We start from the raw sequence: 14,745 nt of genomic DNA, 5'->3' as shown, positions 1-14,745 counted from the left end.
ACGCCTTCTCGAATGTCAAAATGAAAACACGAGGAATTCAATATACGCACCTTTCCGTACTCCGTACGAAATGTCACTTTGCCGTCCTGAACTGCTTCGACTACCGAGGGAGACCATTCCTTATCATCTAAGAGCCAAACTCTATTTCCCTATAACAGCAACGAACGTGTTGATACGGCAAGCAATGAAATTTATGCGTTAAAACGGCGACAAATATCACTGTTTACATTCAAGAGTTAGAGCGATATTTGTCAATGTTTTTGCGAAGAAATTTTCAAAAGCATCATACCGTTTCAAAAAACGATTCCATGTTGGTTGCAAACAAACAATTTCAACGATAATGGACGAACACTTCCACCAATGGCATAACAATACTCAAAACATGCTGCTGCTATCAATAGCGAAATATTCCTTTTCGCTCCTTTCCTTGACGCGGGACGTTCGGATCAGTGGTTCGGGGTACGTATGCACTTCCGGAATATACACTTGCCGGAAAGGAGATGTAAACGTCATTCTGCATACCACAATGAAACAACACCTATACCACAAATGACAATTAATCACTCAGCTCCCGTCTCTACTCTCTATGAATTAAACTCCAGTTATAAACACCTCAAATCAAATAAACGCCTCACCTGAAGGTTGACTAGATGCCACTCTCTAATAAACGCTTCTTCTCTACTAGAGTGAGTTATCGATTGAGCTCACGGAAACCGTATAGATTTCGTTTTTTTTTGATAGTGAAGTGATGTAAATCATACAAACGCCTCGTTTCTATTTAACGCCCTCCCTACGATAAATAAGAATTTTAAAAGCTTTAAATTTATTAATAAATATACAAAATTTTACTGCAGCAACTTATATGGAGTTTGTGTTGGTTTTAATGTTGCAATCTGGCCTCAAAAATGTTGCTAATTTGTTGTTCTTCTTGATGTTCCAGCATACCCCCGGCGCTGAATTGACCAATACTATACGATTTTGTTGCTTCAAATGATCTTTTACGGTATTGAAATTTGAAAATACCCGTATGATTTCGTTTATGCTTTAATGAATTCCTCGTTCTTAAAATTTAAATTTAATAATTTTGTCAATTCCACGAAAAACGTTCTGTGTACTTCATGTTCATACAACATATGACTTCGTAAGGCGTGTCTATTTCCAAAAAGAAAACGGCAAAGTCTATTGTGATCATAAAACGGCGTTTGTAGTTTTTATTGCATTACAAACTTGCATTATAACTGTTCGCGAAGTTGAATCTTTTTCGAAGTTTTATATGACTCAATCTTAGATAAATATTCCGAAAAAGTTACGCCAATGTAACAATGTTTTCATTTGACAATATGCTTCGGTGATGTATAGGCCCGTTTACACGATCAGATTTATCGGATCCGATTTTGTCGGATCCAAAAAAACGGATCGTGTGAATACATATAAAGTGAGCTTTCGACAGTCGGATCCGTCAGTCTAAAAAATTGGATGGAAATAGAACTTGCTCTATTTTCATCCAAAAAGATCAAAGAAAGCCGGCTGGTCCCGGACCTCTCACTCTTAATACTTTCCAAATTTCATTTGGCGCAAAACTTTAGATGTGAAAGACTTGGAAACATTCAGGAACAAAAATAAGCAAAATATATCAATAAATGTACTGGATAGCATAAATATGTCTGCTGCGACGACTATAAATGTGTAAATAAATATAAATTTGAACATACAAAATTATCGGACCTCCTGAACATGCAACCAAAAGTCGGAACCGAAATAATCGGATCCGACAAATTGAATCGTGTGAACGGGCCTTAATAATACCAATCGAATTGCTTGATTTCTAAATGTAATTTATACATAAAGCAATGCTGAACAAACTGTTAACTATCTTGAACAATGTAGGATTTTTACAGAAAGAACATTTGAGAATTTACATCACTAGTCGGTCTATCGCCTGTGATTTAAATTTGTCCCTCTATGTGATAATAAAAATATCTTCATCCCCTTCATTTGTCTGATGACTAATTACAACTTTCGAGGATTTTGGAATCTTTTAAAAGTTGAAGGTATTCCTTGCTAACTATGTGATCACGCACAATAGTTCTAGTTTAGTTATGAAGCACTCCGAAAATTGTGGGTGTCCGGACATCAAGACATTCGTGGCTTTTCAACTCTCAAGCACTTGATAGTTGAAATGTATTTTTAATGTATTAAGTTGCAACACAATTTAGACTCCCAGAACTTCTCCTTCGTTTGTACCATTTCTATAGTCAGCAGGAAGTATACTCTTCAATGTAGGGTAAAACTCTTAATTTGAATATCCTTCGATTGTGATATCCTCGATTTCCAAAAAATTTAACAGGATGTAAAAACGTTGCATCGCCAGAAAAGCTCGGCCAAACATTCTTTATGTTAAAAAAATCACGAAAGCCGACTACATCCGGGAGATAAACGCCCTTTGCGTCCTCCCAATGTCTCCAGTCTTCCAGAAGACTTAAGCTTGTGGGCAGTGCTATTTCTAAAAAAACTTTATTTTTGTAGAATATGCTTGAAAGAACTTCAAAGTTACGACTCAGTCTTCCCGGAATGTACGCAAAATCGGACCACGTCCGCAAGCACAATGTCCGATTTCCGCAATTCAAGAAATGAGTTGCCAACATATTTTTGTAATTCACACGAGTCGTTGTTGATGGGCTGCCCGACAACTTTGAAAGTTTTTCGAAAGCCCTTTCACAACTTTGCAATCCACTTTCTAACTTCCACCACATCCAATCGTCTCTTATTGGCCGATGGTTGATCACGTGAGCTACACTCACAGCAATCTCGGCACCTTTCCAAATCTTCTCCTTGTCCAACTTTGCGAAATTCCACCAATTAACAACCATGTCGTCGTTGACGTACAAATATCCACGATAGCCAGGATGAACTCGAATGGCACGACCGATGCATTCGTAACTGTAGTAGCCACCAGGCCCCATGTCGACAGTAAAAATTTTAAATTCGGCACTCGGTTTCGGTCCACAAACCAAGATGTGTGGGAAAGCGTCTTTGTACTGAGATAGTATGAAAGGAAGGGTTTGGTAGAAGGGATAGTGATAAACAATAACCAGAAGGACGTCTTGAAAGTACTCTTTAAAACATTTTCCACCCCTGGTGTCCGCAAAGTTTTTGTACTTTCCTATGAAAGAATGTGTTTAGATTAAATAGTAAATAAACATGATAAGTTAAGACAAACTAATATCAAATCTGTAAACATTATTGGGGCCCCAAACATTTGAATTCCTTTTTTACGATAAAGACCTTTGTGCAATTTTTCTACAGTATGATCCGAAAATGGGGGGGAGCCTCGGGTCAGAGATGGTCTAGGTTTGAAAAGTCTGAGCTCTAGTCGTTACGCCTCTGTCAATATACGACAAGGACGATTTTATAATTAGCAATAAGTGCATTATACATACATGCATCTGGTCTTACGTAAATAATCTCTATTCATATGCAGTGTTGTAGCTATTCTACTCCTAACCCATAATCTCTACAACAAATATATATCATCCAATTATCTTTTTCTAACCTTTTCACTAAAATACTTTTTTTCAAATTTTTAGGTATGAAATACAGATATAGCTAGTGCATAGATATATTTTTAGGTAGACCGACGTTAGGTCCTTTATCAGTTTTTCTGAACAGACTTTTCGCAAATTTCACAAAAGCTGGGGGGTTCAAAATCTCCCAATGCGCGCCCCTCTTTCTTTGAAACTGACTGTTATTCCACTTTTCCAAGCCGGCAATCATAAGCAACTATAGAACAACAGTTCTGAGTTATTCAAAGGTCACACACAAAAAAGCGTGCCCAAATATAAGTTAGCTAACTTTCCTGTAGCTGTTTAGCCGAGGGGAATGAAACAACGCCTCTACGGATTGGTTTGGGTAAAAATTTCACATACCAGGAAATTCTTTCCTTTGGTAAATACTGACGTACGATATCCACGACAGCGCCATCGCAACAACAACACACATTATTAATATCCAGACTATTCGGTAAGTCGTCATTTTCTAGCCTACAAGTCCACCACGCGATGAATTTGGGCAAAGAAAACTACGTCGTTCTGGGTAAAAGCGACAACGAGCGATAACAAAATTCAACGCAATATCTCGCACAATGTTTGTCGTACGCGATGCTAAAGAATGTCAGATATGTCTTCACTATTCCCATGCAAATGTTGTTGTCGATGAAGTCATATTATTTGGACAAAAATGATTTCATTAAAATTAATGTGAGCCATCTCGCTTTCTTTCATGGATTCGTCTTTAACCATGGGACAGCGATCTATAATATCAGAGAGGTATTTTTATTATATCAAGGTACTATCAACATGTCCTGGGACTACTGAAACAAGATACACACGCAAACAAGTGAGACCTGTGATCAATCAACAAACCTTTAAAAAATTTTATTAGAAATTATTTCAAATTTCATTCAACTACCACAAGTGGTATGTTTTGGAAATGCTCGGAGAAAGAAATATGACCAATGCGTAGAGCTAGGAAAGATTGTTTCCAGGTAGAATTTTCGATTTTAATTTCTTCCCATCACCATCTTGAGCAAATTGGTTTCCGCACAATACTGCTATTCAATATGTCTAAGCCTGGTAGGCTGGTACTGCTATAATTCAATGTTTCGTAACACTCGCCAAGATTTATTGCATATCAGTAATGTTAATAAAGAATCATCGTAAATGCTATTTCTGAAGTTAAGCTTTCAACATCGCCACCTTCATGAGGGTAATCTCAGCATCATTAAAAAACACCAGATAAACCATGATTAGGTTGCATTCAGAAACTGCGAACTTGAAAGCGAAGATCATGCGTTTTACTGGATAGATAAATATTACAGTGTTAAGGTATGTTTCGCACACATTTTCTCTCATCTTTATCCCAGCCGATCCCTTACTCTCTTTCTCCATATACGTTTATCTTGAACACGTTTACATTTTTTTTTCGTTTTTATAGATCATGTACCATGTCAAACATCATGCAGCACGTGACACCAGCTATGTATAATATATAAATCCTATTTTCTACTCTACCGACATGGCCGCAATTCCCGACTGGCCATGTTTCATCAGCAGTTTAAAAATTCCTGCTCCCCCTTACCTCCTGCATAATACAACTATGCCAAACACTGGAAAAAAGACGAAAACATTAGAATTCATGGTTTTTTGTTTTGTCTGAGGGGAAAACAACCTAAAACTTTAAATACTGCGATTATATATTTATATAAACATCAAGCCTTTTAAATTTCTCGAGCTTGTTTTATTGATAAACAAGATAATAAATACTGAATGGTTTAGCAATTTTTTGTTAGTGTAACCCAACCCAACATATTTTCTCCTTAACTCAATTTTGGAACCATCCATATTAGGTTATAGAGCCATCCATTTTTTGACTAGAACTGCTCATTTTAAGGGCTGTTTACATGATCCCGGCTAACCAAGTTTCAGTGAGGCGTGAAATGATTTCGAGGCATTGATAGGAGGCAAAACTTCAAGGTTAAAATTAGAACTGTTTGTTAAATGCCGCAATTCATTCCTGTTGTAATTCTCGAATTAGGCCAAATTGGCTATTGTAATTTTAAATGTTTTGCGTAGTTATTAAATCAGAATATTGTGAAATTGCTCGAGAAGATTTATCTGATGATAAGTATTGAATCATTTCCATTTGCCAAAACCATTTAACGTTTGGCTGAATCCCGGCTACCCGAGCTCATGTAATCAGCCCTTTAGAGAGTGGCCTCAAGATGACCCCTAAATGGCCTAGTTGATCTATTGCACAACATAGTACCTTCACACCAACACGATATCACCTTTAGTTGGACGAATTTTCATTAACACTGTGTTTCAACAGGATGAGCAAAATGTACTATATTCTATAGCTTTTTCTACATATTTAAGGGTAATTAGCAACTAATACTTAACGCGCGTGTACGAAGTCACTTGTTTCTTTAAGTGAACAATCATAAGTATTTCCTGCATCAAAATATATTGGCAAATTTCTTTCACCTCGCCGGTCGCCACGTTTTCATTCGTTGCAGTTTTCGCTACATACAACACAATCTATTCATGATGTACACTTTTGTCAATTGTCAGTATGAGAATGAAACTCCTCCTCTCTCCCCCCTATGGCGTTAAAATATGAAAATCATATACTGCCTCATGTGAACATATTGTTTCGACGCTGAAGTAATATAAATAAAGACATGCCTCATTACCCTCGCTTTGTGGAGCAATTGAAGAAATGTTCTTTGCCTTTTACAGTAAAGTTGTCATAAGCGTGTGTTGCACTTGCGCGTTGGCGTAAGTACAGGTTTTAAAAAAAAACGGAGAAAATTCTGATGTGAGGCATTTTGAGTCAATGAGGTTTTGTTTAAGGATTAAAGGAGCGATGAACTTCGTGCGTTCGTAAAGACGTTCATGCAGCGAATTAATTTCCCTTCTTTATTTATGCCTTTGTATCAGACACATCTATCACGGCGACTCTTTATTCATAAATTTTCAATCGAGCATATACGAAATCAAATGATCAATAGAATCTTCTATTTTTTACTGCAACTAAGTTCGCATCAAAACTCTAATTTACGGTGATGCGAACGGAACGTACTATATTATGGCTAAATGCATGTTAAATCAAAATTCAACTAAATTTAACACTATGACAGAGTTGTCTTCGCCAGTGACTGCTACATTGCTTCGTTTTTAAGACGTTTGTCAAATTTTTTCTTTCAAGTAAGTCCTCCTGGACAAATAGACATTAATAAGGAGCAACGACTAATTGAGACGTTAAAGCTCGTCTCCAAGAATAAATAATATTGTAGGAATGAAATATGTCACTGGAGTAGAAGGCAATAGTTTATAGTGGGCACTTAGTTCATTCAAAGCACGAACGCCCAAAATGGACACTGAACTCGGATTGTGTTGAATTTTAATCGAAAAAAACATACATAATTGTGAAAGCGACGTATCACGGAAATTTTATTGTGTAAACCAAATACTATTGGATCGTCATATAAATCGTTTGCTAACAAGCTGTCTTATTATAGGCGCCGTTCTCCGCTCTTCATTTATCTAAAATTGGTTTTTATGTCAGATAAATGTCAGGTTTTCGAGTCGAGCCGCATGAAACATAAGAAAACGCTTTCTTGGCGTTGGGCGCCGCACTCTTCTGTGCTCTTTGCTATGACAATATTGGTTGGCAGAAAAAACCTCAACGTTATAGATCATACGTAGAAACTTACCTTTGAGCTCTCCTTTTTGTTTTGCGTTGAGAACATTCATCGATTTGGTGATAGGATAACACGCGCACCGCCTTTATTTACAAATACGTGAACCATCGTACGATCGCGCTAGCGATGTTGATTGCTCATATCTGCAGCGTCATCGTGTCAAGACCATGGTCAAGACTCAAGAGGTTAATTAGCAATATTAATATTCGTACTTGCACCACTGTCAATGTAACTTTTACATAGCAAGATTTCATGGTGACAATCTGTCAAGAAGCACACTGAACTCATTTTGAAATCCTGTTTGAAATCGATTCGTAGGCACCTAAAATTAGTTTTGATTTCGCTTCTGTCGAATGCAAAATTTCACAACAAATGTCAAATGCGAAGTGTGTTAATTTTGTGTTGATTGTTCACAGCGACAGAGAGGGTCTTGATTTACATATAATTTAGCTTTCCATGGTCTAGAGATGCAATTCCTGGGGTGGTAAACGTGGTTTCTTATTGATTGTCAGCTTTTCGCTTTGATTTCTGTTTACTTGCTCAAATACCTTAAATATGCTTGCCGACCTCCCATACAATGTTTTGTAGTTTGTGATATTAGTGAAAGTATCGTTGCATTTGTCGAATGGTGGATCGAATGAAATATTGCCATATTGCGCTTTATGTTGAATGTTTGAAAAAACAAGTAAAAACAAGAAGTCAAGTTAATTACTAGACGATCATGATCAGAGACATGGTTAGGGTGAACAATTTAACGCTGGCCGGGACAGTGCTGAAACTATAGAAGGTTAATTGGGGGGGGTGAATATTCGTGTATGCAGCTCTGTACGGCTAATTTTTTTTGAAATTAAAATCGCTAAAAAACAAAATCAGTCGGGCAGTGCCGAATATATGAATATTCACACCCCCTCCCCAAGTTAACGTTCTATACGACAAAAAAAGTCGGTATAGAATTTGATTGAGGACGAAAAAAGTCGGTTCGGAAAAATTGTGGACTTTCCTAAAACATAAACACGATAGCTACAAATGACGGTCCTGGAATACACCCCACTTCCCAGTTCTTTTGGGGCGGACGGGCACCCATGACGATGACGACACTTGATATCACAAAACAACGTGTTCAGCTGTATCCTTGACAAAAATTTCAAAATATGAATGTATACTGTATAATTGGAAAAGTAAACTATTTATTTATTGCATAATTTACACAACTCTTCATCGGCCTCCACGATGATGCCTGTGTTGAAACAAGAACAAAATATGCAAACCGTCTACTAGCTGTTTATACTATTTAATAAGACAAGGATTTTCGTCAGAGCCAATACAAGAATTACGATCATACAAAATACATGTTACTATATTAATGCACGGTTGGCTACGGTACGTATCAATAATTAAAATTCAAAAAATTTTCTACCATCCTAAATTTCAGGACCATCGCTTTGCAGACTAAAGAGAATGTTATCCAAAACCTTATGATAATTCGTTATTTTATTCCCGTCTTAATATCGCGGAATTTGTGGCCCGGACAAAAGTCAGCTAGTGATGAAAGCATATTGGGCCGTCTTCGATGTTGAATTCGCCGGATTCCAAGGAGATTGGATTAACGCCGGTGATCGGAAGGCGAAGCTTTCGTTTGGTTGTTATTCCCAATTGCGTTTTGTGCCATTCCCCGTCCATATTCTGCAAAAATATAACAAAAACAAATTCAGACCATTCAAAAACGCATGTCGGATAAATGTCTCGTTAATTTCTGGTTTTGTGAATTGTAACTCGTATGAACTATTGCTTCTTTATCGATATTCCAAAAATTATGATCGTTACTAAAATTATCATAGAATTTTTTAAAATTTGCAGTTGATCCTTCGCAGAAACTCTCGAGAATTGAGAGTCTTTGAAGCAAGAAAGTTGAGAAAATCTTCCGTAAGAGGTGGTTCGACATTCGACAATTTAAACAAAATAAAGCGTGCCCTGATTGGTCTATAGCAGTGTTTGCATTAGCCTGTGCAAAACAAATGTGAGCTCAACCAATTAAATCAATCTATCAATCAAAGAAAATTTAAAATTCAATCACGAATACATTTTACAAGAAAAATGTAAGCGTTTGTTTTTAAATTTTTCTGTTCTGCATCATTGTTATTTTATAAAAGAATTAAAATATGGTTTCTCGTTTACACTGGCTTATAATATGCAAAGCTCGGAGACGTTTGTGAGACCTCTCGACCTTTGGTCTCGAACTTGCACTGATCTGCTCTCGAGTTCTCCCAAAGATCTCCTCGGTTAGCATAAGCCTGAGCAAACGCAGTAAACATTTTTCCTTTCTTAATTATCAACTGTTATGTACTTACGTTACATTCGTTTTCAAATACTCTTGGTTTATAGAACTTCGAGCTCGCAATGTTTATCATTTCTCCGTCATGGCCGATCAAGTTGAGTGACTGTTTCGTATCTTCGTTCCACGCAGGTGAGTTCTTACACAGATAGGTGATGTTCTGCTCGACACGTTTACTCAACAATCTCAGATTCATGAGTTGAGGATGACTGAACTTGTACGTGAACTGAAACGGAGACAAACGCAAAGCTTAACGGCAAGTTGAAGAACGAATGTTTGTTAACGGAGCACAAGGTTAAATTTATAATTTCAATGGACGGAAATAAGGTATCGTTGGGTCGAGCTAGGACTAAGTGATAGTTACAGTGCGGTAGAAGCTGCGGCCAATGCAAAGGGAGGGTTAGGGTGTGCGAGTAAAAATTCAACTGTACTTCAGTCGTATATAAGAATTCAAATTTTCTCCAGTTCTACTTAAAAATTTAACTGCAGCAAATGCACAATTCTTTCCGAAAAAGACCAAACGCACTGTCTCGTTAACACAAGTTTTATCAAGAAAGGGTGCGATTGTTTTACTAAATTTAGTCTGAAGAGCTTAGACGCCCCCCCTGCTTTATATAGTTGCAAATTTTAGAACAGGGAGAGTGCATAAGCTCACCCGGTGAAATCTGCAAAACATCGGCTAGAGCTTACTGGCAAATAACAGCCTGAGATTATATCACCCACGATATATACAACTGCCGTACATTAAGACTGATCTAGAAAAGTTGCATAAAGTTTATATACATACCGGTTGGTTTTGTACGGAGTGAACGCATGTTTGTTTGTTGACGAAGTCACATTTGGCAAGGAAAGCGTTCTGGTGACAGCCCATGTCAGGATCAATCCAGTAGAAATCTGTTCGAACGCAAAAATACAAAACACAAAGTTCACTCAAACGAAAACACGAAAATATTACAATACATAAAATATAAAATATCAAAATATAAAAAAATGATAATACGCTTTAGGATGAGGATTAAAAGGATAATAACAAGAATTTTTTCACGGAAACTCACATTAACCCCTTAAATTTTTCCCAATGAATTTCAGTTTGGCATTCTGCCATCATGCGATAAAATAGAATATAGTTTGTTTATTTTTAAAGGACAAATATTTTCATTTACAAGCACCCATTTCCCATCTACAACGACATAGAGTGCGTAGAAAACACACTTATTTTAATGCGTGACAAGCTCTCAAACTGCAGCAGTTCATACAACACAAAATGCGTTGCAGAAAGCCTTGCATGAAAATATACATATCAGTACACTTCCGATTTGCAACCGAGCTTTCTACAAATGAGGAGTCTTCCAATCACCACATCTTCAAAAACAAACCAGGGCCGTAGCCATTTCAATAACTAGGGAGGGTATTCATATATTCAGAAATGCACATTTTCATCGTAATACATACCACTGGTTAGCTCAGGATGGTCTAGTATCAAATCTTTACAACATCTTGCGGGATTCTCTCGGGTACCAGTCGGTTTCCAATTCTTTAAGAAACGATTGTGTACGAAGCCAACGAGGCTGCCTTCTTCCTCTTCTGCGCCCTATTGAAATACGAAGAGGTTGCTTCATGTAAAAAAGTTTGTTATTAAATAGCTCCAAAGTCTATACTTCAACGGTGATAAGATAAAACCAAATATTTGACTCTCGTACCTCTACTTGTGTTCCACGGTAATATCTCGGTCCTTTTCGTGAGTTGGGGAAGATCTAAATTGAAAAGAAGCGCTTCGTGTACTTTTCCCTTTTATCGAATTTTCGTCAAAAGCAAGTGAAAGAAAATAAAAAAAATAGAGAAAAGGAGCACAGTGAATACGTGATAAAGTTGTAGGAATGACTTGCAAAAGGCTGTCATGTTTTTGCATCATTTCAAGGATTTCCCCTTTTTTTAAAGAGCAAAATATTTCCTATAGATTTGACTTTTAGTTTGCATTATCGAAAATGGATGAATTTCCTTTGATTGTTTTTTTAAGTTTAAACATTTTAAGTGCATCAATAAGCACCACTTACCACAAGGTTTTGTCCAGGAGGACCCTATAAAATTCATTTATAAAAAAGTTAATACAACTTTCAACAACGAAAAAATAGATATAGCCAACACTCGAAAATGTTTATGACGAATTTTAACTATATCGGCAAATGGGCGATATAATGATGACATCGTTCACGCCACACAGAAATAACTTTTTTGATATATAGGTGCTGTGGATGTTAACTGTGATTGGTTCACTCGCGGTCACACGTCTTAAAATAAACTTAATGTTTACCACCAGGGAAGAAACAAGTGGAAAATTGTTGCCAAATCATTTTCATGTAAAAACAAACGAAACAGCTATGGAGCCGAAAACTAAAAACCGACAAAATTCAACTTTTAATACAAATAAAAGAATTCAGAAAACACTCAGAATTAGCCGATTAAATGCTGTGGTTATCCTTAAAGCATTTTGCAACGAAATTTCGCGGAAAATCTCTCCCGAAAAACGTTTTTTTGAAGAGGTTCGACGTCGTCTCGGGAGAAATTGGGATTGACTCAAGGGAAACAAAACGTAGTATTTACCTCGGGAGCAAACATTTAATGCATAATATACCTCAAAGACATGCAGAAAACTTTCTGTAAACATGCCGTAAATACGAACTTATTGGATCATGCACAGTCTCTGGCGTTGCAATGTGTACTATTAGGGACGTTTTGTTTTTCAGGGGCGTACCGAGGGGAGACTTGATAATCAACCGGTAAATTTTTACAACATAAATAGCCGTCGCTTTTTTGAGCGAATGCATTCAAGAAATTTCAAACTTATAAATTCGAAGAAGATGAAATGACGCGATGAAAAAATTTATCTCGTTTGTAAAGACAAATATACTTTTAGCTAAGTACGTGGAATTAATTTCCAACTTACTGGTGGTCCCGGGGGTCCTGGTGGTCCAATGGGTCCCTACAAACAAGAACATGTAAGCATTAGAAAAAGGGTGGGACTGTGGTGTACATTTTTATTTTCATACCATTACATGAAACTCACAACTGCAAATATATATCCGGTAAACAAACTGTTTTAACATATATCGGGGAAACAAACTACTTTAAAGGGAGTCGGATGAAGAGGAGCATTCACATGATCAAATCCTGCAAAAACTTCTTGTCTCGTCAGACACAACACCAAACAGCAAAAAAAGCATTTACATTAAAACATGCACTTCAGACAGATACCAACCAGGTCACTTTGACCAACGACAAGTCATTATGTTTATGATAGACTTGAGAAGGGAAAACATTGATCTTTTCAGTATTTCATCTTCTCACACATACCTGTGGACCGGGTCGTCCATCTCGTCCAGGCGATCCTTGTGGACCCTGTGCGCCAACTTGTCCAACTCCACCCTGTGAATAAAATGTTTAAGACAGTTGGCTAACGTGACACAACTCTAAAGGAAAAGACGCTTGGGAACACTAGATTATTTCTTGACTTGTTTAAAGCACTGTCAGGACATATTTAAATTATATAGGGCGTTCGACAAAGCATTTGAACTTCTTAAAAATTTCCAATGAACAGTTTTTTCAAAAAAATATCTGGAATGTATAATTCGAGCAATTCAAAGCATGAGTTTTTTGGTTTGTTATAAAAATAGCGCATATACCTGTCGACCTTGTACACCTGGCGGACCATCATCACCAACAGGACCTGGGTCGCCCTTTAATGGAAATAAAAAAGAGATTAAGAACAATCCGTAATCGAGCTCATTTAGGTTGACGGGCTTTAGATGCCAAGATTCCTTCTGGTAGATACCTATGTGCGTGTCATTAGCGCAGATAATATTAAAACTATTGTAAAGACGATTTTCCTTCTAATAATATCTTCGATAGATAGAGCGGTAGGGTATATTGTTTTGATAATCATTTTTAAGGTATTGGTCGATATTTGGTTCAGTTTTTTTTAATTTATGTAAGTATTTTTTATTGTTTTATACAATGTATAGGAGATGAGTTTCATACCGGCTCTCCAGATTGTCCTGGTTCACCATCACGTCCGGGTTCTCCTACTGGACCCTATTTCAAAAACAAGCAAGGTCAGTACGGTCCATCGACTGCAGTTAGAACATTCTCACATTTCCCATCAGGTAGGGATGTTTTAAAAGAGCTTCACCAATGCATTTACAAAAGTTTGACGTTTCCCCGTTACTCTAATCTATTGTATTTCTTGTAGTAAAACATATTTGCAAAGAATCATTCGGCTGTGAAGACAACGAATATTCATCTGATCTATGAATTAGTGATTGAGAAGAATACAAACATCAGAAATAGGCTTCGACGTGATTAGAGTTACCTGTGGTCCAGTTGCACCTTGCAGTCCCGGGAAACCTACGTCACCCTTTGCACCATCAGGTCCATGATTTCCGGTCGGTCCAGGACCGCCTGGCTCACCAACTTCACCCTGAACGAGAACAGAATACGTTCTTGTAAAAAAATGAAGCACTTTAAGTGACGAGTGATATGCTATTTTTTTATTCAGATATCATTCAGGAAATTTAAAAAATGCTGGCGGCATAAAGAACGTAAGTTATGCTATGAAAATCACACCCAATAAGACGACAGGTGCATAAAATTGGGGAAACATTATCATATACATGTGGTTTGGCCCATTTTTAGCCAAAGATTCAGTGTCTAGAATTAAGTTCCATACGTTCATAGAACGAAAATGAGAATACGTGGCTTTCAAAATTTTATCATCATCTACGTAACTACATCAAAAAAATAAACAACAAATTTAGATTGATATAAGCACCGCCTAACGGTCACCCAGATAATACAGTCACATCAAAAATACGGGGACTTTTTTCGCGGTGAAACACTGTTGTATTTTATACTAGAGTTACCCAACCGCCATCGAAAATTTTTTGCATAAGTTTTCGGAATCCTATGATTTTTCTTAAATCCGGCAAAACAAATGCCTGATGAAAACATGAAAAAACCTCACCTTAATTCCAGGGTTGCCAACTGGACCGGGGTTTCCGGGTGGTCCGGGGTTACCCTGTGAATAAAATAAAAAGCTGAGGTGAATCGGACGAATTAAATAGTGCAATGATGTAGAGGTAAGAATATTTCAGGGATA

At 37.1% G+C, this 14,745-nt stretch overlaps 3 protein-coding genes across 7 annotated transcripts in view; all 3 read right to left on the bottom strand.

The window, feature by feature from the left end:
• LOC124434060 (unconventional myosin-X-like) overlaps positions 1-460 on the bottom strand; it is a 55,254-nt gene extending 54,794 nt beyond the window's left edge. For both annotated transcript variants that reach the window (XM_046983964.1, XM_046984036.1), the window contains exons 1-2: positions 290-460; positions 51-149 (exon numbers count right to left, since the gene is read on the bottom strand). In XM_046983964.1, coding sequence (XP_046839920.1) covers positions 51-149; positions 290-310 — 120 coding nt within the window. In that variant the 5' untranslated portion in view covers positions 311-460. The remainder of the gene's footprint in view (positions 1-50; positions 150-289) is intronic.
• Positions 461-1,814: 1,354 nt separating this feature from the next.
• On the bottom strand, positions 1,815-7,428 carry LOC124440070 (probable glycosyltransferase STELLO2). Of its 3 annotated transcripts, XM_046990416.1 has the most exons (4): positions 7,274-7,428; positions 6,042-6,158; positions 3,927-4,309; positions 1,815-3,163 (listed from the first exon to the last, which is right to left on the bottom strand). In XM_046990416.1, the coding sequence occupies exons 3-4, from the start codon at positions 4,030-4,032 to the stop codon at positions 2,256-2,258; spliced, it is 1,014 nt and encodes a 337-aa protein (XP_046846372.1). In that variant the 5' UTR covers positions 4,033-4,309; positions 6,042-6,158; positions 7,274-7,428; the 3' UTR covers positions 1,815-2,255. The 3 variants fall into 3 exon arrangements, with proteins under 3 accessions (XP_046846372.1, XP_046846366.1, XP_046846358.1); XM_046990410.1 differs by lacking the exon at positions 6,042-6,158; XM_046990402.1 differs by lacking the exons at positions 6,042-6,158; positions 7,274-7,428 and having other exon boundaries at positions 3,927-4,423.
• A 1,003-nt stretch (positions 7,429-8,431) lies between these two features.
• The window catches only part of LOC124444220 (collagen alpha-1(I) chain-like), a 38,663-nt gene continuing 32,349 nt past the window's right edge, over positions 8,432-14,745 (bottom strand). For both annotated transcript variants that reach the window (XM_046994809.1, XM_046994812.1), the window contains exons 51-62: positions 14,611-14,664; positions 13,960-14,067; positions 13,629-13,682; positions 13,274-13,327; positions 12,945-13,016; positions 12,538-12,573; positions 11,648-11,671; positions 11,294-11,347; positions 11,046-11,184; positions 10,381-10,487; positions 9,610-9,819; positions 8,432-8,944 (exon numbers count right to left, since the gene is read on the bottom strand). In XM_046994809.1, the coding sequence (XP_046850765.1) occupies positions 8,801-8,944; positions 9,610-9,819; positions 10,381-10,487; positions 11,046-11,184; positions 11,294-11,347; positions 11,648-11,671; positions 12,538-12,573; positions 12,945-13,016; positions 13,274-13,327; positions 13,629-13,682; positions 13,960-14,067; positions 14,611-14,664 (1,056 nt within the window). In that variant the 3' untranslated portion in view covers positions 8,432-8,800. The remainder of the gene's footprint in view (positions 8,945-9,609; positions 9,820-10,380; positions 10,488-11,045; positions 11,185-11,293; positions 11,348-11,647; positions 11,672-12,537; positions 12,574-12,944; positions 13,017-13,273; positions 13,328-13,628; positions 13,683-13,959; positions 14,068-14,610; positions 14,665-14,745) is intronic.

The sequence above is a fragment of the Xenia sp. Carnegie-2017 genome, unplaced genomic scaffold, assembly GCF_021976095.1.
Source record: "Xenia sp. Carnegie-2017 unplaced genomic scaffold, XeniaSp_v1 HiC_scaffold_1, whole genome shotgun sequence".
Taxonomy (NCBI): domain Eukaryota; kingdom Metazoa; phylum Cnidaria; class Anthozoa; order Malacalcyonacea; family Xeniidae; genus Xenia; species Xenia sp. Carnegie-2017.
The sequence above is the reverse complement of the archived record's forward strand: the minus strand, read 5'-3'. Positions and strand labels throughout refer to the sequence as shown.

Bases quoted from the DNA above. Each gene is read 5' to 3' on its own strand.
- LOC124440070 (XM_046990416.1), bottom strand. From the start codon at position 4,032: ATGACGACTTACCGAATAGTCTGGATATTAATAATGTGTGTTGTTGTT. The intron at 3,164-3,926 runs GTATGTGAAATT...ATTCTTTCATAG, and splicing joins CCAAAGGAAAGAATTTCCTG to GAAAGTACAAAAACTTTGCG.